The 27,478-nt window shown below is 40.4% G+C and overlaps 2 protein-coding genes across 9 annotated transcripts in view; one reads left to right on the top strand and one right to left on the bottom strand.

Annotated features, from left to right (window-relative positions):
- The first annotated feature begins 120 nt into the window (after window positions 1-120).
- On the top strand, window positions 121-12,331 carry CD164 (CD164 molecule). The gene is made up of 4 exons (XM_065059687.1): window positions 121-350; window positions 6,973-7,140; window positions 8,166-8,240; window positions 9,184-12,331. The coding sequence occupies exons 1-4, from the start codon at window positions 257-259 to the stop codon at window positions 9,342-9,344; spliced, it is 498 nt and encodes a 165-aa protein (XP_064915759.1). The 5' UTR covers window positions 121-256; the 3' UTR covers window positions 9,345-12,331.
- The window catches only part of CCDC162 (coiled-coil domain containing 162), a 93,405-nt gene continuing 76,957 nt past the window's right edge, over window positions 11,031-27,478 (bottom strand). For 4 of the 8 annotated variants that reach the window (XM_065059682.1, XM_065059683.1, XM_065059684.1 and 1 more), the window contains 2 exons: window positions 27,313-27,465; window positions 11,031-21,001 (listed from right to left, as the gene is read on the bottom strand). In XM_065059682.1, the coding sequence (XP_064915754.1) occupies window positions 20,873-21,001; window positions 27,313-27,465 (282 nt within the window). In that variant the 3' untranslated portion in view covers window positions 11,031-20,872. Of the gene's footprint in view, window positions 27,466-27,478 lie in introns of all 8 variants that reach the window. The other 4 variants (XR_010471871.1, XR_010471872.1, XR_010471873.1 and 1 more) reach the window with 3 other exon arrangements.

Genomic DNA, 27,478 nt, shown 5'->3' with positions numbered 1-27,478 from the left:
GGTGCGGACCGTTCCATTTCCCGTCGTATGAGGGGGAGGGGGAGTGTGTGGAAGGACACCGTCCCGGTGGCTCCGGCCGGCCCGCGCGGGGGAGGAGGCGGGGCCAGCTCGAGGCGGGGCCGCTCACGTGACGCGCGGGGCGGGGCGGGGCGGGGCGGCGCGGCAGCGCTCGGAGGGTGCGCGGAGGAAGCGGGAGCGGAGCGAAAGGAAGCGCCGACGAGCGGGAGTCGCCACCCGTCGCTTCATCACCGCCACCATGGCCCGGACACCTGCGCTCCCCCTCATGGCCCTCTGCCTGGCCTGCCTGTGCGGGCTGGACACACAGGCCGTCAACGGCACCACGACCGTTGGTGAGTGCCCCGCGACCCTCCTCCTCCCCCCTTTTCCTCCCCCCCGCCCCGACAGTTGCTGACGGGGCAGCTCCTCCCGCGCTCGTTCCGTGCTCGGCGTTGGGAGCGGAGCGGGGCGGGGCGGCCGCCGCGCACCGAGCCCGCCCGGGCGGCCAGCCCTCGGCACCCGCCGCTCTGCCGCGCCCGGCTCGGGGGACGGCACCGCTCTGCCAGCCGCCCGGCGCGGGAGCCGCCCTGCTCTCCCTCGCAGCTCGGCCGCGACCGCTTCCGTGCGGCGTCAGTGCTGCCGCCCTCAGCGTCTCGGCCGCGGCTCGCCGAGCTTCTTGCCTGCTTTTCATTGTCTCCTTTCGCTTCCCCTCTCGCTGTGGAGTATTTGGGCGTGTGCGGTGTGAAATCCGTTAGCACGGTTTAACACCGCCTCCGATACCCCCTTGGTATACAGCATGTGCCTAGTAACGGGTGGCTTTGGGTCCAGTAAAACGTACGCGGCGTGTGTGTTTCTTGCAAACTTAGTACAGCTCAAACTGCAAGAGTTACTTGGGTAAGCTGTGTTTTCTGCCACTATTGCTGCTTGTTCGTTACCCTCATGTTTGCCTCGGTGTTCGTCCTGTGGGTTTGCCTTAATCTTTCTGGCTCTGTGAGCTATTTGCTGAAGTGTTTACGTGGCCAAGAACCACAACATGCGCCGCATGCCCCAAAAATCTAAGGAAATAAGTTGTTCTGGAAGTACTTAAACGTTTTCTGGCCGCATTGCATCATGCTGCTGGATGCAGCGGGGTGTGAAGCCATGCCATAACCTTTGCTTCAGCCCTTCTAGACTTCCTCTTCAGCCCTGCCACTGACGCCGTGTTCTAGGCCAGTATCGGGCACCCTATCGGAACCGTGAAGTGCTGGAGCACTGCTCAGTCAGAGTGAACAGTCTCTCCGGTGCAGCGGGAGAGGGCAGTGTTGGTTCAGCAGGGCGCGCTTCTGTCGCTCTCTCCGGTTTTCCTCCTCAAGTGTAAAGGGAATATCCCAATTTATCCCGTGTGAGAGCCAGTATATCCGACAGGGTTACCTTGGGAGCAAACGTGAGCTTGCCTGTGCTTAAGAACTGAGTTTTTTTCAGTGAAGACCAGGCATCTGCTGATGGGGAGACCTTGTCGTTATCTCATATAAAGGCCCTGAGAGTAGCAGGAGTAGCATTGGAAGAACATGACAGCCTACTGCTAATTCTGAAGTTAACAGCTCATTCGTGAAACCTTTTGCTGTGTTAAAAATGTCTCCTGATCCTTTACTCTTGCAAATCTGTTCTTCCCCCATGCTAGTCTGGGAAGGCTCTTTGGAAAGTAAACTAGAAGTCCCAGTGCACCTGGTATGAGCTGGCAGAACTGACTGTCCTCCTATTTCCACAGATGTACTGTGCTAGATTTTCTGTGTACTCACAGAGAATGTTCTACATTTGTGGCAAAGTGCAACCGTGTGATGTTGTTATCATATTCACGCTGCTAGTTGGTTTGTCGTTAATTGGTTTAATTAATAGTTAGCATCAGCCTTGTCAAAAGTCGTGCCTTTTGTCTAAACCGCAGCTGTTCCTGGTCCGTTACAGTGTGGCAGGGGCAAAAGTTCATCTGTCTAAGGGGAGGTGGGGAGGGGAACGGGATTCCTGGGACCGCTGCCGGTTCAGCGGGAAGCAGTTTGGCGGGAACGAGGTGCGTGCACTGGTTGGCCGCTCCGCGGCAGCCCAGACGTGGCAACAGCTGAGGGTCCACGTGGAGGAGAAACTGTAAATCCTGTGCTGGTGGATATGTAACTAGCAGTGTCAGCAAGGGGCGCACTCGCGAATAGAGGAACGATCCTCCGGGGTCCGGCACACAGCATAAAAAGAATGCTTGCTTTTTAACACTTTCAAAACAGTGTTAGGGAGTTTGTTTTGGTTTGTTTTTTTTTTTTTTTCCCCGACATTTTGGTATCGATACCAATGAGGAATTTACAAAAGTGAACGTTGTTAATTTGTCAGAAGTGAGTATTGTGTGTGATGTGATTGTTCTTCTGATGTATAACCAGAATAATAACTGCCTTTTTTTTTTTTCTTTCTGAAATCTGTTATCCAGAAACTGTCATATAGCTCTTGAAGTGGTGTAACTGCCTTGTTTCTGAAGGAAACAGGGCAAGTGTGTTGCATACCTCACTCATGCAAACCGACAAAGGTCTTTTCATATCATGTGTTTCTTAAAAGTGAAGAAATAGCACAGATATTTGTAGCCTGATACTACCATAACCAAGAGAAAGGCCAAGTGAATTCAGGCTTAATTCAAATTACAAGGATACTGAAGTTAGTTCATGCATTAGTAGTTATGTTGAGATGTAAATTATCATGCTGATTGCTGAAGATCTGTGAATAGTAGTGTTCCCTTTGCTTCGGAGCAGAGCTGAGAAAAGTGAAAGGTCGTCCAAAGTTGCATGGAGTAGGTGGATATAATGTGAAATGTGCTGAAGAGTATGTGATGTAGAGAGTTGTGGGTTGTATGTAGGCTTTTTGAGCATGATGGCTGTATGACTAAGTCATAATTAAAACTAATGCAGTAAAATTGTAGATGGGGAGAAGATCTTATTTGATCTAGATAGTGGATGTGTTGTTGTTGTAGTTTCAAGGCAATGTTGTTTGAGATTGACATAAAAGGCAGCCAGTTAGGTTGCTGGCTTCTGTTGTGATGAAAATAGGACTATATTTACTTCTTTTTTTTCCCCTCTCCTTTATATGCATTTGTATATGACGTCTTCTAGATTCTTGTCTTTATTTCCCATACTTTAGGTGCTTTCTACTGTAGGGTTATTTATAGCTGGCTGTATTATCTAAAGGAAAATGTAATCAAAAGGAACAATGCTCTTACCACCTGAGGTTTAAATGAACTTCTGCATAATTGGTGGACTTTAACTTCACTAGAGTAGTACATCCTCTTTTGTCTGAGTTCATTGTAGTCAGAGGTTGGATGAGGCAAAATCTTGGTGTATGTGTGGGATCTGATTACTAGTATTAGTAGAGTCTGGAGAGAAATGTATTTGTTTCTTGTCAATACATTCTTAAGTTGTAACTTTCAGCTGTAGTTGGTTCAGTGAGAAAGATTGTGCCTTAACTTGAGATCTGTGAAATGCTTTCTAACTGCAGTTCGTGTATTGATGTAACAGGCTGCAAGTAGATCAAATGTGAAAGTAAGGAGGACTACAAAGTGCAGATCTTCACTATGCCATGCAGAACCTTAAATCCAACTAGACCTACTTCATCTATATTGATGTTCATTACACAAATATACCGTCCTGTTTGATAAACTAATGGAGCATTAACCCAGAAGTTGTATCTTGGTGTTAAATGTTTCAAGTTCTAATGTGGAAATAGCTGAACATGTTCAAAATAATCCCAGATTTTTAAGGCTTCTGATTTAAATTTGTGCTCTTGATAAGCTAATGTTTTTGAGATGGTCCAAAATGTTTTTAGAATAAACTAGTCACTTGTGTTTGCTGGTAAGAAGTCATGGATGGATTCTGACATACAAGGCACAACCCTGTGCTTCAGTCCCTGTAGAGGTGTTGTCATTAACCTCATCACAACCACTACTCCTGAATTGGAGAGGAGTCCATTAAATAAGATTAATTAAAGAGTTGTGTTTCTAAAACAAAGGATTGCAGCCCACTGAAGGGAACATAATAGAGCCAAAGAAGCATTAGCTGATCTCATTCAGAGCCTTGTTTTTCCCATTGTAGGAGAGTTGAATGTAACTGTATTTAGGTGACCTCTGGTACTTAGTCCTTGGAGGAGATAAAGTTGCTGTTGACAAAGTCATACAAAGACTATATAAGTAGCCCTCAGGTGGATTATTTGTACTTATGTGAGGTGGGAACAGAATAAGAGGAGAGAATGGTTTGGCTGTAATAGTAATTTTGTAGCACTTGATTATAGATGACCAAGAAAGGTTATATATGAAGGCTAAGATGCTTTGGAAATAACAGAAATAATTTTGGATGTAATTTGTCCAGTACAAGAGCGTCCTTCAAGAAGTTATTTTTCTGAATTCTGCGTGTGTTGTCTGACCAACAGGCACATACTGCAAATACCCAAGAGATCTGTGTAACTTCTTTGGGGGAGAGGTTGGAATCTGAGTCAAAGGAGAAAGATGTGCAGGCAGAGAATAAGAAACTGTCTTCAATAATTTCAAGGTCAAGGTTTTGTTTGAGAAGCTGAAACTAAGTTTTGCTTGCATGCAGAATTTTATTTTTATGATGCTACCAGAGAGATGCAGAATATTTAACTTGAAAAATGCCGCAAATAGTAAAAACAGTCTGATATTTATAGGGTATGGAGAAAAAAATGCCAAGTTATACTGGTGTTTAGTTTGTCCTATTAACAGTTTATTAGTATGTAGGAACAATGTCATTAACACTTTCAAGTTCTGCTGCTGTAAATGCTGTAAATATTTTTTTCTCTGTTTTCCTGACAGAAGACATGTGTGTAAATGAAACAAAAGTAAGTTCCAAATATCACAACTGTATAGTGAAAACCAGTGTACTTGTAAGTATTTAGGTATTCAGCTTTCACATTGTTTAGTGTGAAGCAGTTGTGTTTACAACTCCTTAATCTGTTGACCTTTGTTAATATGCCTTTTATAATTTACATAAGCACGTACAAATATGTAAATAAGCCCTGTGCTTCCAGCTTAAGCCTACAGTATGTGATACTAAAACACACAAATCTGTTGTGCATTCAGTTAACTGCTTACTGTCGCTGTTTCAAGAATCCTGGTGTATTCTGCTAGACTCATGTCTCTGGCTACTGCCTTGGTTTCTTAGATGAAAATGGTTGACATTTCCTATAAGGCATAGCATATCCAAAGTAACTTGTTAGCATCCTCAAGACGGTAAGCTTCATATTCAACAAAAGGAGTTTCATCTGCTAAGTACTTTGCTTCATCTGAGATGCAGTAAATAGGAAAATTGTATGCAGCTTCCAGTTTTAAGTGCTAATTAGCACAGCTCTTCATGCAGTCCTGAAGTTTAGGGTTTGGGTTACAGAATTGCATAAAGTAAATCCTCCATGCTAGGAACATGCTCAGTTGCATATGTACTTCAGGCTTTTTGTTAATTTGTGCTTCCTGTGCAAAGGAGATTTGTAGGACATGAATAACTTAGATTCAGTCTTGAATTTTGCTTTTGTGAAAGCCTTCCAGATTTAGTTTTTCTGAAAGCTGACAAGAAATGGACTTTTAAATGGGAATTTTCTGTTTTTAAATTCTAGAACAGCAAATGAAAATTCTTAATACTTCTGTCTAGATGAGTTCAACAGTGCTGCTAGAGAGGCTGGCTCACACCAATGGAGATGAAGCTTCCATGCTGTTATGGGTCATCTTGAGGTGGTGGCAGCAGCCAGTCAGAATTCTACTTGCCTTGGACTTGTATGTTGTTTCTAAAATTCTAACAATCACCTCTTAATCAGGAGTGTTAAAAGTACATTTTTTTCAGTGCTTTTCAAAGAGAGCATGCTGCTACAATGCCTTGTTCTATATCCAAGAGTAGGATTTTTACAGTCTGTTCCTGTTAAACTTGTGGTGCTGTTACCAGGTTGTTGTGTTTTTGCTTCTACATATTCAAGGAAACTTAATTGTCACCTTTAGTGGATCTTCGTTGGTGTGAGATGAACCTGCATAGCTTATCAGTTCTTACAGCGTCATGGCTGAGCAGTGCATTTGGGGATTGACATAGCCAAACATTAAGGTGGACCTAAACTGACTTGATGCAAGTGGGACCTGAGAGAATGTAAATGCTGACATATCCAGCCTATGTCTGTAGAAACAGGTTGACTCTGGTTTTCCACCATGCTCAATTGTTTCAAGATGTAAATAACCACATTTAAATGACCCTGAGCATTAAAGGCTTCTGGACATAATGCTATTTCAGGAGGAAGCTTGCTGATGTGGCAGTATACAATTACAAAACAGTTTCAATATTCTGCCCATGTGTGATTAATTCAGTTAATACAGTAAGTTGCAAAAGCTTCACAGTTGTTTGTTTGTTTGGTTGGTTTTTTTTGGGGGGGGGGGGGGTTGTTTGTTTGTTTAAACAGCACATACTGAAGCTGAGAGCTCTCAGAACTGGCAACAGCTCTCTGAACAGAAAGCTTTAGCTAAACTTCCAAATTCTTGAGGATATCTTGCGTTTTTCTCCATATGGCTTTAGCTGTCTAACCACTCTTGACTTCTAGTTGAACTTGATGGGTCAGGTTCAGTTTTAGTTGCAGTGAGGTTGGGAAGCAGTGCTGAATACCTAGTTTCCTGTTGTGTAAAGCGTTCACAGTTTATACTTGTACAATAGGACTCTTATCCCTTCTGTTTGCTTTGAGGAATCCTGAGTTGCAAGTTGAACATTGGCTTGATTGGCCTGCCTGTGGCAAGGTTTTTCATGTATTCACTTGTGCAACTTCTGATGTTAGTGTGGTGGATTGAGCATTCAACTGCTTTGTGATTTCAAACCAAAACTAAACGCAGTGCTATATGAATTCCTTAAAACTCAGGCTGCTGCTATTGCACTTTGTGAGTTGTTTTAGTTAATGTTGTCATTAATCTCTTTAACATAACTCTTTATTCTTTCATAGCTTCTACAGTTTCCAGTGCTACTTCGCCGTCTTCCAATACTACTTCACCGCCTACCAATACTACTTCGCCACCTTCCAATACTACTTCACCGCCTACCAATACTACTTCGCCACCTTCCAATACTACTACAGCGTCTTCCAATGTTACCACAGCTCATACTACTATAGGTAATGTAGTACCACTGAATGTTGTATGGCAGTAAGCTAGGGACTGGTGAATAAAGGACACAGGTGTTTTTTTTCCAGAGATCACAGTAGTAGCATGATTAAACATCTGATGTGTGGAATATATAAATGGTCCCAAAGTTTGGTAGAAGTGGATTTTATAAAACTACAGCAGAAAAAAATGCTTGTTTCTGATATAATTTAAGAAGTTGCTCAGTGGTAATTGTTTGAATTAGATTGGTCATTTCCATTAATCATGAGTTCTTACAAGGTTGATTTTGTTGTTGTTGCCTAGTTCAGATTAGGCTCAAAACAGCCTGTTGTACGGTAGTGTGATGTTTAGCTTTGAGTAAACCTAAAATGTTGGGACTTGTCCCAGTGGAATAGTGGAATACTGGTTAACTGTTAGTAGTACTACCCTGGGGGAGGTGAGACTGGTCAGAGACCCTGTGCTCTGGCTTGATAATGGAAGAGCTTTTAGAAGACAGTCTAGCTGTCACAGGTGAGTGTTTGCTTATTCCACTGATGTAATTCAGAGTGTTTTGGGGACAGGTGGAGAAAGAGGAAGTTTTGCTATCCTGTGTTTATCTCCTGTCTAGAGATAATTACATTAAGTACTTTTTGTAGTACAATAAATACTGATTCTGAGGCATGTTTAGTGAAAGTCTTTTGCCTTGATGCAGATTCTCAGTTGTCTAGAAGCAGCTGCTTTAGTTCTTGTTCAAATCGTAGTATTTATGTTGGTGCTTGAAAGAAAAATGATTTTGTCTGAATGATCCCTGGAGAACTTTGAAATATTTGCATACCAATAGTATGCAAGTGTAAAAAAAAAAAAAAAAAAATGCTTATTGCAGGAGCTTGGCTTAATGCCATGCAGCTGAACATCTAAATTGTGTGGGGTAAAGTCTGAGGTCAAAGTTTACTCTTATTTAGGCAAAACATGACAAATTATTTATGTAAGAACTTCAGTGCTTGCAAACTTTTCTCTTGAAGTTTATAGTATGTACCTACTGTCTTCTCTCAAACAGCTAACATCACCAATGCAACTACAAATGCTCCGCTACATACAACTACCATTACTTCAGCAACGACCAGTGTTCCAGGTAACTGCTACTCCTAGCATAATTAAAGCATAAAATACTTAGGAATTAGTGTTGCTTTAAAAGCATTATCTTGAAAGACTTACCAAGTGACAACATTGAAGTAGTATTGGTATGTCTGCTGTTGCCACTAACTTTGTTAAGGTGATGTATATACAAAGCAAGGTAATACCCTGAGAAACAGAGCTAGTTGGTGAGATATTAGAAGTCAAAAATATGTTGGTCAAATGAAATCAGCTGACCACTTTTAATAGTGTGGCTGGAAGTCACTTGTTAACTCACTTATCCTTGGGAGAGGTGGTATTTTGTTTTTCACTTGTGACATAATAATGGGATACCTATTAAAAATATTGGGCTACAGTAATGGGAATAAGCTGACAAATTTTATTTTGGCATTAGTCTTGAGTATGCTGTTTCATGAAAAGCTCTCACGAAGTGAAGCTCTTTAAAACTAGCCATCAGCAGATGGTTGTTACTTCCAGATTCATAGGTGGTGTGGCTTCAGCTGATTTCTTTAAGCTTAACTCCTGGAGTAAAGTACAGTAGATGAAAGATAATTTAAATTTAATTTAAGCAAAAAAACCCACCTGGAACAAGCAGCAGAGACTGGAAAATGTGTTTTGAATGTGAGCAAATCAATAATATACTTCTATGTAAAGGAGGAAAGCGTTGGCTTTTTGAAGTACAAATAAAGTCCAGCTGGGACTTGTTCAGTATTGAGGGCCAGAGCAGTTTGGCTATAAATAGCTCTAGCCTTGTATGAATAGTATTTAATCAGAATTTCAGTATTGCTAATCTACATGCAGCTGCTGACATGTCTTCATGTCTTTACTCTTGATTATTTTTTGGTTTGTTATTGATGTTTGGATGTTTTGAGTAATCTTAATACAAAGAAGCCAATACTAAAATCTGTAAAACTCACAAACTCTAATGTGGTGTTTAACAGGTACGAATGCTACTGTGACTCCTGCACCTTCTCCACGTAAATCTACATTTGATGCTGCAAGTTTCATAGGTGGAATTGTCCTTGTTTTGGGTCTGCAGGCTGTTGTTTTCTTTCTGTTCAAATTCTGCAAGTCGAAAGACCGAAACTATCACACACTTTAGGACCTGCCACTTTCTAATGGACTAGTAGCCCAACACCTGTAGTTCACTGAACCAAAATGTTTCCTGTTGCTCATGGAAGACAGCAGTTCGTAATATCCTTTAAATATCTAAAAGAAGACTTTAAAAGAATATTTTTGCAACATTATACTTGGCAAGAGGTGATATGAATCTCTTCTACAGGATTACTTGCAATATGCTGCATGGGTTCTAATGGCTGTCTTATTTTTCTTTAGTGGCTGCTGCTGTGGGACTTTTTTTTTATATGCCGAGTGTAGACATTCAGAGATTCTTATTAATATTCAGTGGCAACACTGTCTTCAGTAGACAATCTCATGATGACTTATTGTGAAGGCTAATTTAATCAACATTTGATACAGTATCCCTTCAGTTTTATCAAGATGTAAATTATTGGTGACTGACTTCAGGGAGTGAAATACCATTTATACTAGCTTGTGGCACTTACAGCATGCTGCTAGAAAGATGAACAAAATTGTAGAAGTAGATAATGTCCCAACGGAATAACATAACCCATACATTTTTATACACAAGAATAAAGGTTGCCTGATAAAATACTGCATTCCAAACAGAAATCCTATGCCCTTTCCAATGAATGCTAATGGTGGAGAGGGGATGTAGGAATAATCCTTCTAAAGGGTCAGTGAAAATTAGTGCCTTAAAAAACTAAAAATCAGTAGGCTGCAAAAGCGTCCCACCTATCTCACAGATAAACAGAACTATTAAGTACTAGCTTTATATGGGAGAATGGAATACATACGACTTCAGCATTCCAGTTTAAAAACTTTTTACATGAAATAAATGTCCCTTATGGATCTTGTTTGAGAGGGAGCATGGTACAGTAATATTCAGCCACAAACAGAAGCTTTAAGTTGTTTACCTTCTGCTCTGGCCTACAAAGACCTACTGTAAAATTAGTGACAAAATTTGGTTCAGTCCCTATATAAAAAGGCAACAACTTTCATTTATACTTGAAATACTGGTGTTCGGGAAATCCTGATATTTTCTCATTCAAATGGTTCTTAAACTCATTGCAATTAGATTCAGCATTTTTTGGTTTGTTTTTTTCTTTTTGATCCTTCTGTATGTCTACTTGCTAAAGGAGCAGTTAAGGGTAGTCCAGAGAATCTGCTGATTTGATCCTAGTCAGGATTGCTCTAGTCCCAGCGTTGCCAGGGCTACATCTTTTTTCTTTTCCCTCCCTACTTTCTGGCATCAGTGAACTGGTTAAGGAAATTTATTTGGCCAAGTAGGTGTTGGTTTTTTTTAGTTTTGTGTGTTGTGTGGTTTTTGTGATTTTTTTGTTTGTTTTGTTTTGGTTGTTTTCTGTGGTTTTTGTGTTATTTTTTTTCCCTTTGGCTGGATCAGCCTTCTCAAAGGTACGTCTTTCCAATGTAGATTGACTTGAGCACCGATGAAAATAAACCTACAGAAAAAAAATTGAAGTAAAGATAAAATCAAGTGGTGGATGTAGCACATAATACATAAATTTGATGATCAAGGAATATCATCAAATTTCAGGATAATTTGTAGTACTGTCTTACTAGTTCTGACTTGAAAGGAATTTGGCACTCAATACAAAATGATAGCATTGCAGGTAGTAGTCATGGCAGTGGAACTTAAATTTCCAACTGAAGTGCACTTAATTTGCTTCATATTTAAGTGCACAGCGTTGTTTTCTTGTGTTCTTCTAGTTTGAATGGCATTGTTTCTGTTGTGCTGCATAGAAAACTCAAATTGCTATGAAATACAGAAGTTACTCACCAGTACTGTATCTTTGAGTTCATTAGTTTTTGGTTTTCTAAACAATTAAGACAATCAGCTCAGGTTTATTAAAACAGCAGAGTGAGCAGCCAGTTTCCAGCAACAGTATGTGTGTGGGTTAGATGGTATATCCTTGGCCTTATTGTGAAATCACTTAATCTGTATTTCCCCTATCTCAGAACTATTTTAATACATTTATTTGTTTAAAAAAAAAAATCCATGAGCTTGTATTCTGTGCTTTGAAGTAAGCTAAATATTCTTCTAAAGTATGACAGTTCTCCTTCAGCTCAGCAGAGCAAACCGTATGCCTAGTATGTAATTTTTTTGGCCTCAAAGGGCTGTCTTTCAGAAAACTTGCAGAAAAGTGCTACAGAACACTTAATAGCATGGAAGACGTTGCAACAAAGAAGTTGTTGCTCTGTAAAATGTTGATAAAATGCTTACTCATGAGAGATGCTGATGCTGATTTAGGTTGCTGATAAGTATGCTGGTAAAGCAAACTAAAAATATTTTTTAAAGTGCCTTAAAGTTGCTTAATCTTTTGCCTCAAATTCTTTTTGAAAGGGTAGAAAGGATACCTTGCCTTAGTTACAAAATTTTGCTTGGTGCCAGCAATTGCTACTTTCCAAAACTTTAGGAAACCCAGGATCTCTGACACATACAGATGCCAATCTGAAAAACTCAAGCTGGTACTGTATTAATTTAGTCACGTTCTGGAAGGCCTGCACTACACACTGCTTGCTCATTAGCCTTGCTAACAAGGTATGATCCACAGTTCACAGAGTTGTGGCTTGCATAGTTTCCCTTTCAGTTCTTTGGGGGAGGGGAGGCTGGGTTATACATCTTCACCATGTGCTTGGCTGCCTCACTATAGAAAATACAGAAAGTATCAGCTGATCTGTGCTGTGTACTGGCAAAAAACCTGAAGTAACAACTTGCAGTTTTTATTGGCCTTGTGTTTTGAAGTGGAAGGTAGCTCATAGATCTGTAGTTGTATTTGCCCCTAAATCAATTTTAGGCACTGAACTGTAGTGACTCTTCAAGTTATCTGGCTCTTTCTTGAAGCCAACTTGTGCAAATATCAAGCTGTTATGTTATGAATGTTCTCTGCAAGTGTTGCTGTAAAAGTTTGTATTTTGTCTTTGGAAGAAAACTGAAACAGTTGTAATCACAAAACCAAATTGTTAAATAAAATCTGTTGAATGGAATTTTACTTGTAAACTTTATTTAATGTAAGCAGTCCTAGAGGGGACTGTCTGCTGACTTTCTGTTGACAAGAGCTGTTTTCCATAGGAACTGAGATTATTCTCCTTCTTTCCCTACAGTGTAAGGTTTGAAGAGTTAACTCTCTTAAACACAGTACTAGCTTTGCATTTGTTATGTGCAAAAGTACTGACTCAGATTTAGAAGCTCTCCAAAAGCATCCTCATTTAGGTCATGTTGTCCATGTTAGTTTAACCCTGTTCTCTCCTTAAAGCCAAAGAACAGCAAGGCATTTATTAAGTGTTTCACTTGGAACAATCTCTAAGGCTTAATGCTCCATGCTGGATGTCAGCCTGGAAGGTAGAGGGGACTGCAGTCTGTGGTTCCAGGGAGGTTGTTAATAACCCCTAGATTGTAGTATCATTTCTTACTAAGATCTTTGACCTTCATGAAAAAGATACTGCTCTGAGCCTTATTTTTTTTTTTTTCCCTGATTGTATGAGAAAGAGTAGGATATTATCTAGGGAGTAACTGTCAGGATGCTTGGACAAAAAGAACAGAGTGTGTGTAATTCTGTAGTTGCAGACTGACTAGAACAATAACCAGCTCTGAGTGAAGTAACCTCAGTAGTTCCACATCATGACCTTAATGCTTTTTGTGGGTTGTGGATGTATCACTAGGTGGTATTGACAAAACTCAGTCTCATCTTATGGGAAACTGCGAAAACTCTAGTAGTGTTTCTGGAAAGGCCGTATGGAAATGGAGGAAACATAGAGCTTCCTGATCTGATTTAAATTGCTCTGCTTTTCAGAAAGTCATCCATTTACTACACACAGTGAAGGATGGAATGAAGTTTTTGTTACAATGCAGTACTGAAAGCCTATGCAGAAATGTTTATCCCTGTAGGACCAGTCCTGTGTTACTGCTGTTCTTTGAACATAGTCTTTGCAGGTATAGCATTCATGCAAAAATGATCTTTGAGTTTGCTGTGTTGAGCAATACTTGAATTCATTTTATCAAGAAGCTCTAATGAGCCTCACAACCCTTTCCTTTTTACTGCTGCAATAGCACAGAAGTGCTTCATACTGATGATATTGTTCTACTTCCAAATTGGCATCTGATTCCTAAAATGTGCTAGAATCACATTTGCTGGCTTCTCTAATAGCAGCTGACCTTGGATAATTATCAGTCACCTTTTCATTCATTAAAGGCTTACCTTAAAAAGAACTTGTGTTATTGGATAACTGATTCCACACCATTCTGTAGGATATTGTAGCTTGTTTTGATGCAGCAACAAGCTTGAATGAAATAAAGCTTGTTTCCATAATGGTGAAGGATGTCAACCTTATTCTAGGAATCTTCTATCTCTAAATGCTGCAGCATTTCTAAATGAAGTTAGTTCCTTTACTCAGTGTTTAACCAATGCAATGCTGTTAAGGGTTGCCTGAATTTAATCCTAATTCTGATTTATAAAGAGTGCTGAAGTATTTGATTTTTTGTGTTCATAAGCATCCAGGCATGTGGGTGATACTAGGTTAGTATTCTGCAGTACAATTTGACACATCTCTGGAAAACAACTTTGAGTCCTTTATTGGCTAGGCTATAAAAGCAAGGGTTTTTTTTTCCATGCAAGAGAAATGCAGATAATAAAAATGTTTAAGTTTGTTTTCTTCTAGTTAGTGTAGCATTGTGCAAGGAGCTGCCCTTTTTTCATTGTAGGGGGAGGGGAGAGAATGGGTTTGGGAAGGTACACTTTTGATGAGTCATCTTTAAACAGGCATGAAAGGTTCAGGCAGCAACATCTGGGGGTGAGAGCACTGCATTGGGCAGGATGTGGTGCTCAGGGGTTGCAACAGAAAGGCAGTTAAAAAAAGAAAACACCAGATCAAATGGTTTTGCTCTAAGCACTTAGCTCTGCTTTGCACCACCATGTTCCAAGGTTACCACAACAAAAGGAAGCCTTTTAGGTTTGCCTTTTTTGCCTTTCTGTAGTGTATTGTGTGTGAAGGGAGGACACACAGTGCTGTTCTTGCTCAGAACAAGGATCTGCATCACCCAGTACTTAAAATGGATTAGCAGACTAACCAACTGGAGCTGAACACTGTATCTGAATATTTTGAAGTACGTGTGCACAGAACTGAAGTATTACTGTTGCTATTTGGTTTGTATAGAAATTGTTCTCTTATTTCAAGGGTGCCAGTTCAGTGGCATTTTATAAAATGCCCTGAACTGATTTAAAAAATACATTTAGGTTTACTTCTAGACCAGCCTTTGTTTCTGTAGTTGCATGAAGACAGTAAGAAGAGACTTCATTTAGGTGTGGTGGTAGCCTGTCTGCCATTCTCTCCTTCCATCTGCTTGGTACCTGAAAGCATAAGTAACATAGAAAGAGTCACCAACCATGGCATGGTACTAAGAAAAAAAATCATCTTTCCTGGACCATTGCTAACTAAATACCTCCCTCCTGCCCCCTTTCCTTAATCAGTTTTTGGAACATTGGAACTCTTGTTTTTTCCTGTTTGCTAGCCTTACATACTGGTCACCTTGCTCTTGAAGATGAATCTTCAAAGGTATTTGATTTATTGTCCAGATGAAACCTGCCTGGGTATAGATACAAATCACAGCTTGCAAACTAGCGAAGAAGTTGTTCATTTTGCAACCATACCAGCGTATTACCAATGCCACCATTACTTACTGTCTTTGGTCTTCGAGTGTTTCCTCTTGTTCCCTTGCTGCTGCTTGGGTAAAAATTCAAAGGATGCTGCTGGTAATCTCCACGCTGAGTGGATGCTGAATGCTTGTTACTCTGGACCTGAGCTGCAGAACCCGGAATATTATCAGCAACACAGAGTTACAGCAGAACTCAAGTAAATGCAAAAGCTGTTGTTTCTGACATCTAAGCAGAATGTTAGAGATTAAAAAAAAACACAAAAAACCCACAAACAAACCAAAACAGAAAACAAACAACACGACAACAAAAATAACACACACACACAACTCAAAGCAAGTTGTGAACACTCAGCATAGTACTAATAGCATAACAGATTGCTTAGTCTAGAAAAAGCAGTTCGTTTATGATCTTGACACAAAGTAGAACAAAAACTATTTGCAGATAGTTGCAACTATTTGCAAAAAACTATTTGCAACTATCTGCAATTTTTGCAGCTTACTCCATGCCCTTTTCATTCATAGTAATGAATGTATCAGCATTAATTCCTCCAGCAGGAGACATCTCAGTGAAGCTGAAAATTCTTGCGGCCCCAAGTCGACTTCATTATATGTGACTGTTTTTCTCACAACTCTGCCTTTCCCAGTCCTGTTGAAAGCCAAGATTAAAAGGTGTGGGTGGGTGTTAATGATATGTTCCCGGTGACACAAAATTCCCTGGTGAATTCCAGTCTTCCTCTTTGCAGATTTCTGAAAAGCTGAGATGCAGCTGCTTAATGCCAGCCCTTAAACCACTAGAAAAATCCCCACCAAATCAAATGCTATGGTTGCTATCAGCCGTAATGTAATTTAACCCTGATTTGTCTCTCTCTACAATGTGGTGTTGCTAGCCCACTTCTAAACCCGATACTAACCTTTCCCACTAGCTTTAGGTGAAGAGGTGAGGGTATTTTTGCCGTGTAGTTGTAATCCTGCACTTGTTAATCGAGACAGTGCTCCTCCTCAGATGTGATCCAAGTGTTTCAGAGCAGGTTGGTTAGCTGGTTCTGGTGTTATTCCAGGGTGCGTGTCCAAGGGACTCTGGATTCCTGCTGCAGCAGCGGGAGAGCGGCTGCCCAGAGCGCACAAGAAGAGGAAGATGTGAAGATGGAGGAGAAGGAACAGAGAAAAAACAAGAGGACAGGGCTCAGACTGCTAACCTAAAGATTATTCTTGCAAACTGGCTGAAGTCTTAAGTCTATGTAGGCAATTCCTGGAGGTGACATGACCTGTTTGCAAAACACTTTTGCCTTTACAGTCAAAAGAGGGCCACTGCAAGTAATGGCTGCCACCCCTATACAAATACGTCTGGCCAAACGCTACAAGTCTGAAGAGAGATTAGTGACAGAGTGCAACCCAAATTAATACAAAACACAAATCAATACATAATGCAAGTCTGGATTGCCTATGAGAAGTATTAATATTAATGCATAAAAAATCATAGTTATCTAATATTGACTTATTACCTGGAAAATGACTTCTTATACTGTTTGTTCTATGGGACAACAGCTCCACAGTCTTCTTTCCACCTTTTTGAAAGGAAAAAAAACCAAAACGCCACCAAACCTCACAACATCCATCTACTATCACAGTCATAGGAAAGAAAAATCACAAGTTAAAAGTTAGCTACAGTACATTGCAGAGTTTTAACACATTTCAGACTAGGTGTTTATAGTTTGCTGGAGCTCCTGTGTTGAGTGTAGAGAAATCCAAGCTTCTCTGCCAATTTTTCCAGCTCTGTATCGTGTTTAATAATGGTAACCCACTGCAGGAAAAAAAATATCATTCATATCTCCTTTCTGTCACATCTGCTTTCCTTGTGTTCAGTAGCATCAATGTGACTTACAAGTTTTATGCCAACTTTTCCCCTGAACTCGCTTGGTTTAAAGCCAGAGAAACCAGGGATATTTGTGCATTAAAGATACCTCCCTGTTCTTTATTTCCCCACATTTGGTTCATGTGTAGTCTTCAGTGTGCTAACAAGCATCTCTCAGTTTCCTGTGACAGGAATAACTAATGTTTTCCTGCAGAACAAAACAATAACTAAATTTGTAGTACCTTAGATTCTTCATAGCATAGAAATGCACCTTGAAAGATCATTGGAGTATTTTCCTGTTTACTTAATTTACTAGGAATTTAGGTATCACACATCAATTTTTCTGCATGTGTTTGTCAGACTGACAGTAGGATTTTGATACCACAGAGAAAAGCAGCAGTTTCAGGCAAGTAGCAGTAGAAATCCCTAAACGAGCTTTTTAAGCTACATGAATTACATAAGCATGACGTTAAAAAGTAACCTGAGAAACAGCTGAGAAGAAAGATTTTTGGTAAATTTTGGGTTAATTCAAATAAGACCTAGAAAGCTCTGAGTGCTGTTTTGAGATCCTCTAGAAATACCTACAATCATAGGCATGTATCTAATCAAATTACAAGGGTACAGTCTTTTTTGGCTGCTCCCCACGACTTGTTAATAAGCTGTTTGAAGACCAGAACCACTAATGAAGCCTTACGTCCGACCACTTGGAATCCTGTGTTTCCTAATTGCCTTCTCTCCTAAATGCAGATCCCCTCGTTATTTCCCATGATATCCCTACAAATCAAAAGGCAACTTAAGTTATGGTTTAAAGTTATTAACTGGGGAATCAGTCTTCATTGTGCTGCTCAAGCAGCTACGCTGGAAGATAGCACTCGAGTTGTCTTACTTTTCCTGAAGATTGTGTCAGGTCTTTCTCCTCTACCTAAATGCTTTCATTACAGAGGTTTTCTTCCCTTTCATATGTGGTGTAAGTTGCTTACTGCTTCAGAGATTAGGGAGGGATTCAGAGAGGTGGACACATAAGCTCATTTCCCCAAGAAAGCGGGTCACAACACACAACCTGCCTTTACCTGCAGTCACATTCCTCTGGGAAACTGCGGCTTCCCGGTCATCAACTTGACACTGCAGTTCATCAACCTGCTGGAAGGCCTCTGGCTTTAAACTGTTCTCTTGGGTTAACTGGCTTCTTATCCGAAAGCTGGTAAAAAGATTGATGGCAGCAACAAAAATTTGTCATCTGACAGCTCTGCCTCGAAGCAAGGGCCAAGATTTAAAGGAAAATATGGTGCTGCCCTGTGTGCTCTTGTGAATGAGAGGGCATCACTTCTTGGTGGTTTAAATAATCCATAATTACAGCCTTGCTAAACATATCCATCATCCCTCTGAATGCAAAATACAGCACAAATAGTGGAAATTGACATTCTCCTTATTGTTTAATAGGAATCTGCATTTTGGGCATTGCTGGAGGAAGATAAAAACAATACAGAGGATTTTCCTCACTGTTCTCTGCGTGTAACCCTCATTAGACAAAACCTTACTTTCATTTTCAGGGCAGAGATAATGTGGAAAAAAAACAGCAGCTCTTCCCTCGTCTCTCCCACAGACTCTAATTTGTTAACTAAGTTTAAATATAGAATTTGTTGGTATTAATGACCACGTAGGCGCCAGCTGCAGCTGGGACTGTTGTGTGGCAATAAAAGCCTGTACCCTGCAGTTGCCATTTTCCTTTTTGCTGTCCTCAAAGGCTGATCCAGCTGTTGACACCCCTGGTCTCTTAAAGGGTTATTTTGTAAACACTTTGGAGCCTCATCAAAGACAGGTATCAATTACATCAGTGGTCTCATGTGCACCAACTGCTTTGGCTGTGTGAAAATCTCTCCCATGATTTTGGTTAGAAAACATGCCAGCAGCCTGAGAAATTATTCCCAGCAGAACGGCATTTGCCACCCTGATTCTGGAAAACAAACAGCCTATGCGTTCACCTTGATGCTTTAGAAGACTGAAGACAGAATATACTTTGGCTTATAGGAGAGGCATTCAGATACATTTACAGGCCTTTTTCTCTCTAGACCAAGAAAGCAAGGGTAAGGAGACTTCAGTGGCAGAAAAGTTGGCAGTTAGTAGATGGATTGACGTAGTTAAAGTCTAATCAAGGCATTGCCAAACAATATTTTGTTCTGCAGGCTACACTACAAAAGAAGAGCTGCACATTTCACAGCCAGGAGCCCATTCTGCCAGCTGTGCTAAACACAGAGATTGTATTTACTTGGCCAAATCCGCTTTTTAATTTTACAGGGACATAATCTTAAAAGTGGATTCCGTTACTCAGTTACACTAATCAATGCTTAGCAATGCAGTAACAGATATAAACTCATCAGTTTAGTCCATCAGTTCAGTATGATGGCATCCGTTTAGTGAAAACTAACACCATTTCTGTGGCCAGACCGGATTAAAGGTGTTCCCTTCCCAATACATTCACTTAGTGGACCAGAATTTAGGAAACACTGGTGTAACGTATGTGAAACAGAGGTAAGGGTGAGGGTGGGTTCTGTCAAATGCAGAGTAGATAAAACAAAAGGCCAGCAGTTTGTCAGCTCTGTAGCACTGGTGTCCAAGCCTTGCCTGGGAAATCTCACAGGGAGAACCAGGAAAGCAACAGGCACTACAGACCCGGGAATGTGGCCCTGGCAGGGAGGCAAAGCCCCAATGAGGCTCCCAAGCTCCCTGTTCAGTCTGGTGGCAAGGACAGTGGTTACGGAAGAGGCCTGGGGCACACCGCTGGGGAACATCCCACTGGGGAACGTGCCAGTGGGAGATGCACAGCTGGCCAAAGCCACCAAGCCCAGCTACCTGCTGGTCTAGCTGCTGCACCCCTGATCCCCCCATGGGTGCACTGCACCCATTCCCACTGCACTAGTGCCTTACACAAACTCCCAGGCAGTTTACCTCTAAAATAAGGAGAATAATACTTTCTAGAGAAAAAAAAATACTGAAGCAGGCTGAACAGGAAGGCTCTGCAAAGCATCAGAAACACAAGATGCCACCAAAACATGGAAGATGACCCTAAGCCCCCAGCACAGGCCCAAGGCTCATGCTGCAAGAGCTTCACCCAGAGCACTAGGAAGGCTACAGTGAAGCTCTGTGAAGTTCAGACACTTGAAGGGATTACACTCAGATGTTGTCAGACAGCGTTAGAACTTCATGCACCTCTCTAGAAATGCTACTGTTTCTATTTTTGCAGTCTGCATTATGAGTTTACCTGCTGCATTTCTTTTTTGACCCCTTTTTTTCCTTGAAGGCAGCATATTTTAGAAGATTTTTCGGTTTCCTTGGTTAAGCATTTCACACTCTGCTCTTTTTCTTCCATTTCTTCAAGCATCTTCTCTGTTTTTAGCTTTCATCGCACAAAGTATTGTCTTCTCTTGGCTTCTTGTGCCTTCCACTATATTACTTCCAACAGCGTTTGTTTCTACGACACACAGTAAGGGAAGTTTCAGACTTAGGTTACTTTCCCCTAATTCCCATACACACCTTTTAAACCCTGACGACCAGTCTTCAGATGTCATGCCCAGCTGAGCTGAATGAGGAGAGACTCAATCCCACGTGGCTTGGTAATGAAGATAATGAAAGGCTGGTAAACAAAGCTGAATTATCCTGTGATCTTATGAAAGGACCACAGTCAGGTCTAAACCCCAAAGAAAATCTGGGTTTCAGGAATGGGGAGCACAAGTGGAGGGTAAAGGGGAGTGGGAACAAAATGCTGTATTTACATTATGGCTTATAAGAGGGAGAAGCCTCAAAACTACATTCATGTGTGGAACTCATTCATTCGCAAATAAACAACATGGCAGTTGCTTCCAGTTTCCTTAGTCTGGTGTAATTTGATTTCTACAACCAGGCTCTGGTCTGCATGCGGAACTTGTTTTAAAGTAACATATAAACAAGGAAAGAGGGAGAACACAGGCACAGCTTTTTCGAACAATCCTGTTTATAGGTGGTTTGTAGAGGCATCCAGCAGGTATGGCTATATTTTAGAATCCGTACTACAATTGAATGCAACGGTATTACGAGCCATCCACTTCAGGTCAAACCCTCCTGTACAGTCAAGGGTTGTGGAATGGAGTCTGCTACTTGTAAACACCAGCATCACAATCTGTACCGAGGAAAGAAATCAGGAAGAAGACAAAGAATCAGAAGCTGATGTCAGAAACCAAAGAAAACCAAAATCACCACCACCAAAAGCAGCGGCTAGAAAGATGGTAGATGCAGTGGGTCTTTTGGAAGTAAATTGACAGCTTATCAGTGAAGAAAACCAATTTATCAGCCAAAGGCAACTCCACTCGGGTGAAAAATCTAAACACAAAGAGTTAAAAGCAGTCACAGCCCAAACATTTTTCACCGGGAAGGTCTCTAAGCCTTACTAGGATTGGAGTTTCACAGACAGATGAGCTCAGAATAGAACAACTGAGCCATCATATGTGACTTTAATATCACATTTACCTTAATTAACCCTGTACTGGCATGAGCAAGTTGGTTTGCCTAAACCCTGTTTCCCAGAAAGGCATCCGGTCTTGACTTGAAGATACTTAGTCAGACATATTGTTACTTCCACAGTTAATTACATTCTTAAAGCATTGTTTCTAATTTCCCATTTTCAGTGTAGCCTGCCTTCAACTTCTAGGCACTGCTTCTTGTTCTGCCTTTCCCTGAGACCTCTTCTAGAGCTGCTATTCTCTTGCAACAAAAATATCTGTAGACTGTAATCAAGTCACTCTTCTTTCAGACAGGCTAAACAGATCGAGCTAGAAATAATTTCCTGCAGTCCTCAAATGATTTTTGTAACTCCCCTCTGCACTCTTTCAGCTTTTTATTCAACTTTTTTCAGTAGGACACTCTGGAACCAGTGTTGTATATAGAGCTACAAACTCATTTTTAATATACCTGCACTACTGGCCTTTTTATGATTGGAAAGATTGCGGCATCCCTCCATTCCAGAAATGGTCAGTCATCTGTGTGTCACACCCCCTGTCCTGTCCAAGGGACAGTCACCCCGTTCTGCGGGAGTCCTGCTTGCTTCTCCTTGTTCAGCTACTCAGGCACTGAAACACTTCTTGGAGGGATAAGCAAGTTACCGAACTATCTGTATGATTCCATACTCCTGCTCTGCCCACATCGTTATTCAGTAAATGTGCCTTGTCAAATTCACTAACATTCCTCCTCAAATATGTCATCGGTAAATTTTATAATCTATAATTTGATATTTATTCCCAAGCCATTGACAAAATTGTTAAATACTGATAGTTCTGCCACCAACCCCTGTACAAATCCATCAGCAACCGTCTTCATTTAATGAAAATAACATATTTCTATAGGTCAAAAAATCTCTATCCATTTAGCATTTTTATTGATACTATGTAATACTAAAATTTAAAATACAAAACCTATGTGCTGCTAACTGAAGCATTACAAGGCTATTCCAAGTATGTATTACATCTCTAGCATTATTTTTATCTATCTAACTTGAAATCTTATCAGAAGAGTAAAATGAGGTGGGTTTGACAAGACTTATTATCCATACAATCATGTTGCATGGTATTAAGTATATTGCAAGTGAAGGGTGTGATTTAGAGTTCGGCTTTGAGGAATGGGCTGTTTCACCATGTGTAGCCATGTGTAGAGGTGACATGGAGCTTGCTGGGGCAGCGATATATCCATGAAGGTGTTCAGATGGAAAAGCAAACAAACAAACCCTCAAAAATGAATTTGTTCTGGATTTACCCTGAGTGTTTCCTTGAAATTTAATGATTGCATGGAAGACTAATAACTTCAAGATCTGTAGTTCAATTTTTTTAAATCTGTGGAATAAATTATCAATAGTGTCTTTTCCTCTACTAAAACATACATCAAGCTCTGTTGATCGTGCATATAAATGTAGTGCCTGTAGTTGTCACTTTTGGTACGTGACTCAAACTTTATCCAAGATGCTATGTTTTTTTCTCCAAGTTCTCTGTACCTGCAATGGTAAAAACACTCAGACACACATTGTTTCAATGCCATAAAAATACACACCCAGCTTAAGCAACTGTACTATGCAGTTGGTTTTGCATCCATTTATCTTCTAGAATAACAGTAGGCAAAATCCTCATTAAAGCAAGTGAGGTGGAGAGGAGAATTCAGCTTGTGCTGATGAATCAGGACCTGTTGAATTCAATACCTGCTTATGTAGCTGTTTCTTTAGCTTGTCATTGTCTGCCTGAGATTTGTGCAAGAGCTTTCCTTACAGATGTGAGCTCACCCTGAAACAAAGTCACCCCTTGTTCTGCCATCAGCTTAGCATTCAGACCCTCTTTTTTGCTTTGAAGAGCTTCCTGTAAACAGCACATAATAGAAACAATGATGAGAGCAGTGATTTTCTCTCTTACATAGCACTGGGTTACTTCAAAGGTAAATCAGAGATTTTTAGTAAAGTGGGATTGAATTGTTCCTATTTTCTGCTAAAGGACTGACCTTTTTTAAGGCAAAGTGGGGAACAGGATGGACAAGAGGGGTCCTCTAAAGGGGAAAATGTGAGGTAATCTGGGTTCAACTGCATCACTTCAATTATATTCACATGTCAACAATTCAGGTTCTTGTGTGCAAACAAACTCAGATCGAAGCAAAACTCAGTCTTTCTTTCACATTTCAAGGAGTTGTCCATCTATCAATCTGTTTATTTCTTCATTATCTCTAAAGTAAAAAGGTGCGTGATGAAGCTTGTTTTATTTTCTGGGCAGAGTCTTTTTGTTCATTTTAAACGTGAACATAAATGTGTATGTATATATATATATATATATATACATGTTACTCTGTCAGGCACAGATTTAGCAGTCCTCACTCCTTTCCCAGCCATTTAAACTGGAAAAAGCAGGGTCCAGGATCCTCTGCTCTTGGAATGGAGGACTGTGAAATACAAGTTCTTAAGTCTTCAGGTTCATTCCAATGCCAGACACAAACTGGCTCTGTCTGAACAAGATGAGCTAGTTTCTAATTTTAAAAAAACAAATTTTCCCATTTATTTTTCTGTTTCAGATTTTTAAAAATATTTAAAAATATTTTTAAAATCTTTTTTAAAATCCACAAATTTGCAATAATTCAGTCAATTTTTTGACTGATCTGCTTAATAAAGTATTCTAATGATTTAGCTTTACTTAATAAAGTATTCTAATGATTTAGCATCTCCCTGATGCATCTCCCTAAGCGTATGCACATTCAGTTTTGTTTCAGTTTAAAAGTAACAAGCACACAAAAACTGTGTTGTTTTCACTCTTTTTAAGGCAACAAATATGATCCATTCTGCCTTGCCTTTGCTTGATTTGTGCAGCTAATTAACCTTCATAACAATAACCTGTTTGTTCCACTCTAATCAGCCTCATTTAAAGCAGCGAGGCACTTTTCTTTCCATCTATCTTCACTTTAGTTTAATTTAGTCATTTTTGTGCTTCATCTTGTATTTCCATAATTAAATTTATGAACCTCATGCTGTGTTCTGCTTTGTTTAAGCAGATACCAATTAAAAAAAACAGACTAAAAAAACCTCAACCACTTCCTAAGCCACAAATCTAGTTCTTTTTTACTTCATGTCTGCCTGTCTTCATTTTTATACATTTTGGTCAGTTGCAAAATAGTTGATTGTAATACAATGTCTTAAGTAGTCCTCTGAGCCAACAACAAAATTCAGAATACTATAGGCTACTCATACTTCTTAAACACTGGCTTCAAGGAAGCATCATGGATTTGTTTCATGCTCTTCACATTTGAAGACCACCATTATACCCATAGTATAGAGGGGGAAAAGTATAGACTTCATAGAATTTTTACCTAAAATCTGCAGTTCCCATGAGAGCCTGTACTCTCGCTGAAGAATAGTAAGCCTGCCCAGTTTGACCATTAGTTTTGCAGAAAATTAGACACATATAACAAATTAAATTAGTAGGGAAATGTCACCTTCTCAGCATCTCTAAGCTTTGCATGTGGCTTGGAAATAAACACAATTGTAAAAGCATGCAACTATTTGTATTCCTTTTTAATTTTCAAATGATCAAACTTTGCAGTTTGAAACAGTGCAGCCTATGGCAATAAATTTCTATTACTGTGTCTCCAGGGAAACAGGAAATGTGAACATTGCCCAGAAAGTGAGAAAAAAAATGGAAGAAATTTAATCCAAAACCAGCAAGCAGAGAAACCCTTCTGAAATGAAGCACCATTAATGGTGATAAACACTATTATGCCAAATGGGGATTCTGGTTCATACATTATTCAGTAACCTGGTTCACCTTAATTACAATGTCCTTAACAAGAACAAAATTAGTGGATTCATGAAAAGTATAGTCATTGGGTTTTCTTTTTCTTTGTTCAAAATAACAACCTTCCTCCTCAAAACCGTTCTTAAGGCAGACGAAAACAGTTTCATTGTGCAAAAATCATAGAAACGTGGGTTACAGGGGATGGCTGCAGGTCCCAGCCCTCCTGACAGAGGTGTCTCTGTGCAGAGACTCTACCATTCAGTGCCAACTCACCTTCTTACCCGTTGTGTTCCATATTAGTTTTATCTGCAGTGGGGCTTTGGCCTTCCTTAGATCATCACTGTGGGTCCAGACTGATACTCTACCTTTGTTGCCTGTCCAGGTTTCCACTACTTGTAATCTTTTCTTTTTGTATTTTAGTCCTTTAAGAAGCTCCTTGCTAAGGCAAGCGAGGCCAAGTGTCTGCTAAACTCCCTGGTCTTCTTGCATAACAGGGTAGTTGGTTTTGAAAAAGTTTTCTTTAAAAATGAACCAGCTTTCCTCGGTACCTTTGCCCTCTTGGCAGTTTCCTGGGGATTCTGCTTAGCAATTCCCTAAATAAATCACAGTCTGCTCTCCTGAAGTCCAAAGCCTTTGCCCTGCAGCATAATTTTGCAACTTTTCTCCTGATCCTGAAATCATTTCATAGTCACTGCAGCCTCAGATGACACTCACCACCAGTTTTCCCCGGTTTGTGAGCAGCAGAAGTAGGGATTTACCATGGTTGGCTTCTCTATCTTTTGCTTTTAGGATATTATCACTAATGCCGTCCAGGAACTGCCCAGGCTTTCACAATGCTGTATTCTCCTTCAAATATATTTCCAGATGAATAAAACATCCATGAACACCAAGGCCTCAAATCAAACCCACTTTTCTTAGCCCTCTATAGACAGGCCCATCCAATTTATTATCCTGTAATAGATTCCCCACTGCAATCGTTAATCACCACTAACGTTCCCCGCTCCTCTGACCATGACTGCTAGGCTTTCAGTAGTACATCCCCACATTCATACACAATTACTTGCTCCTCTTCTTCCCTGCTGATCCTTCTTAAACACGTTGTAACCACCCATGACCGTGGTGTGCAGCAGCCCACCAAGTTCCCATGACTCTGCTCAAACCACAGCCCTTTGACTGCTCATGAGCTCCCCACTCCTCTTGTTCACGGCCTCTGCACAGGGTCCTTCCCAAGCGGGGATGTGGAATTCTCCCTGCAGCCTTCTCACACGTGAACCTCTGCCACTGGTTCCTCATTTACTTTTGGGTGTCCCTATCTCCCAAGGTTCATTGGGGGTGCTGAAAGCCCGTCTCACTCTGTTGCCATTACAGTTATATCCATATTTACTTTAGACAGAAGTATTTAGCCATTATCCATTTGATCTCATATGTGTTCACTAACTACCATTTTTTTTGGTATAAATTTAACTTTGCTGAGAGGAATATGTTTGACTATAAAAAGGATTGATTTGGAAGTTGTAGCCTGGAAATGACTTTCCAGGCTTTACTTTATAACTCTTAGAACATCAGTTTTAGTAGCACTTTTTCAAAATATAAAGCTGAATATATTTTGACCCTTAAGTCTTTGACTTTTTACTCTTAATCCCAAGTGGAAAAAAGGGTTCTGTCCTCATTCTTTTTGTGACCAGCTTGCACAACAAGAAGATAAAACATTTATCAGGACCACTGAACATCACATTCTCTTTCCTCCACCCAATCATGGGACAATGAAAACACATGACAATGCTGACGTACGATTGAACATGAGTTCGCACTTCCTCAGATCCAAGTTCAGCTTCTCTCATGTTCACCTGTGTAGAACACATGGTGCTAGTTTCACTCAGAACAGACTGCAAGCAGGCTTCCTTATTTTAGAAGCAAATTCAGTTCAAATACGTGCAGCTACTCAGGGTCTAAGGGCTGGGCTTGGCCCAAAATTTCTGCATAAACACACTGTCACAGGTGGTTGATTCATGACAGCCTGACAAATGAGTAGCCATTAACACGGTCTAGTAATGGATCAACTCCATGCTTTTCACCCAAACAATGTCCCAGATAGAATGCAAGAACTTAAGCCATTTTCAGCAAGCTTAACCAGGATATCATCCTTGTGTTCATTTACTGACACACGTATGTATTTCCTTACTTTAGACAAATGTTCTTTCAAGTCACCATTATTTTTAGTGAAGCCAAACTTTTTCTTCAGATCAATCATATCGCCAACTCCTTCTCTTCTCACTTTGCTGATGATTTCAAACAGTCGTTGCTCAATGCTAAGGCGATAGACATCCAAATTTCCCTGCAATTACAAA

This window comes from Columba livia, chromosome 3 (assembly GCF_036013475.1).
Source record: "Columba livia isolate bColLiv1 breed racing homer chromosome 3, bColLiv1.pat.W.v2, whole genome shotgun sequence".
NCBI classification, from domain to species: Eukaryota; Metazoa; Chordata; class Aves; order Columbiformes; family Columbidae; genus Columba; species Columba livia.
This window is presented reverse-complemented; position numbering and strand designations above follow the sequence as displayed.

Bases quoted from the DNA above. Each gene is read 5' to 3' on its own strand.
- CD164 (XM_065059687.1), top strand. From the start codon at position 257: ATGGCCCGGACACCTGCGCTCCCCCTCATGGCCCTCTGCCTGGCCTGC. The intron at 351-6,972 runs GTGAGTGCCCCG...ATTCTTTCATAG, and splicing joins CAACGGCACCACGACCGTTG to CTTCTACAGTTTCCAGTGCT. The intron at 8,241-9,183 runs GTAACTGCTACT...GGTGTTTAACAG, and splicing joins AGCAACGACCAGTGTTCCAG to GTACGAATGCTACTGTGACT.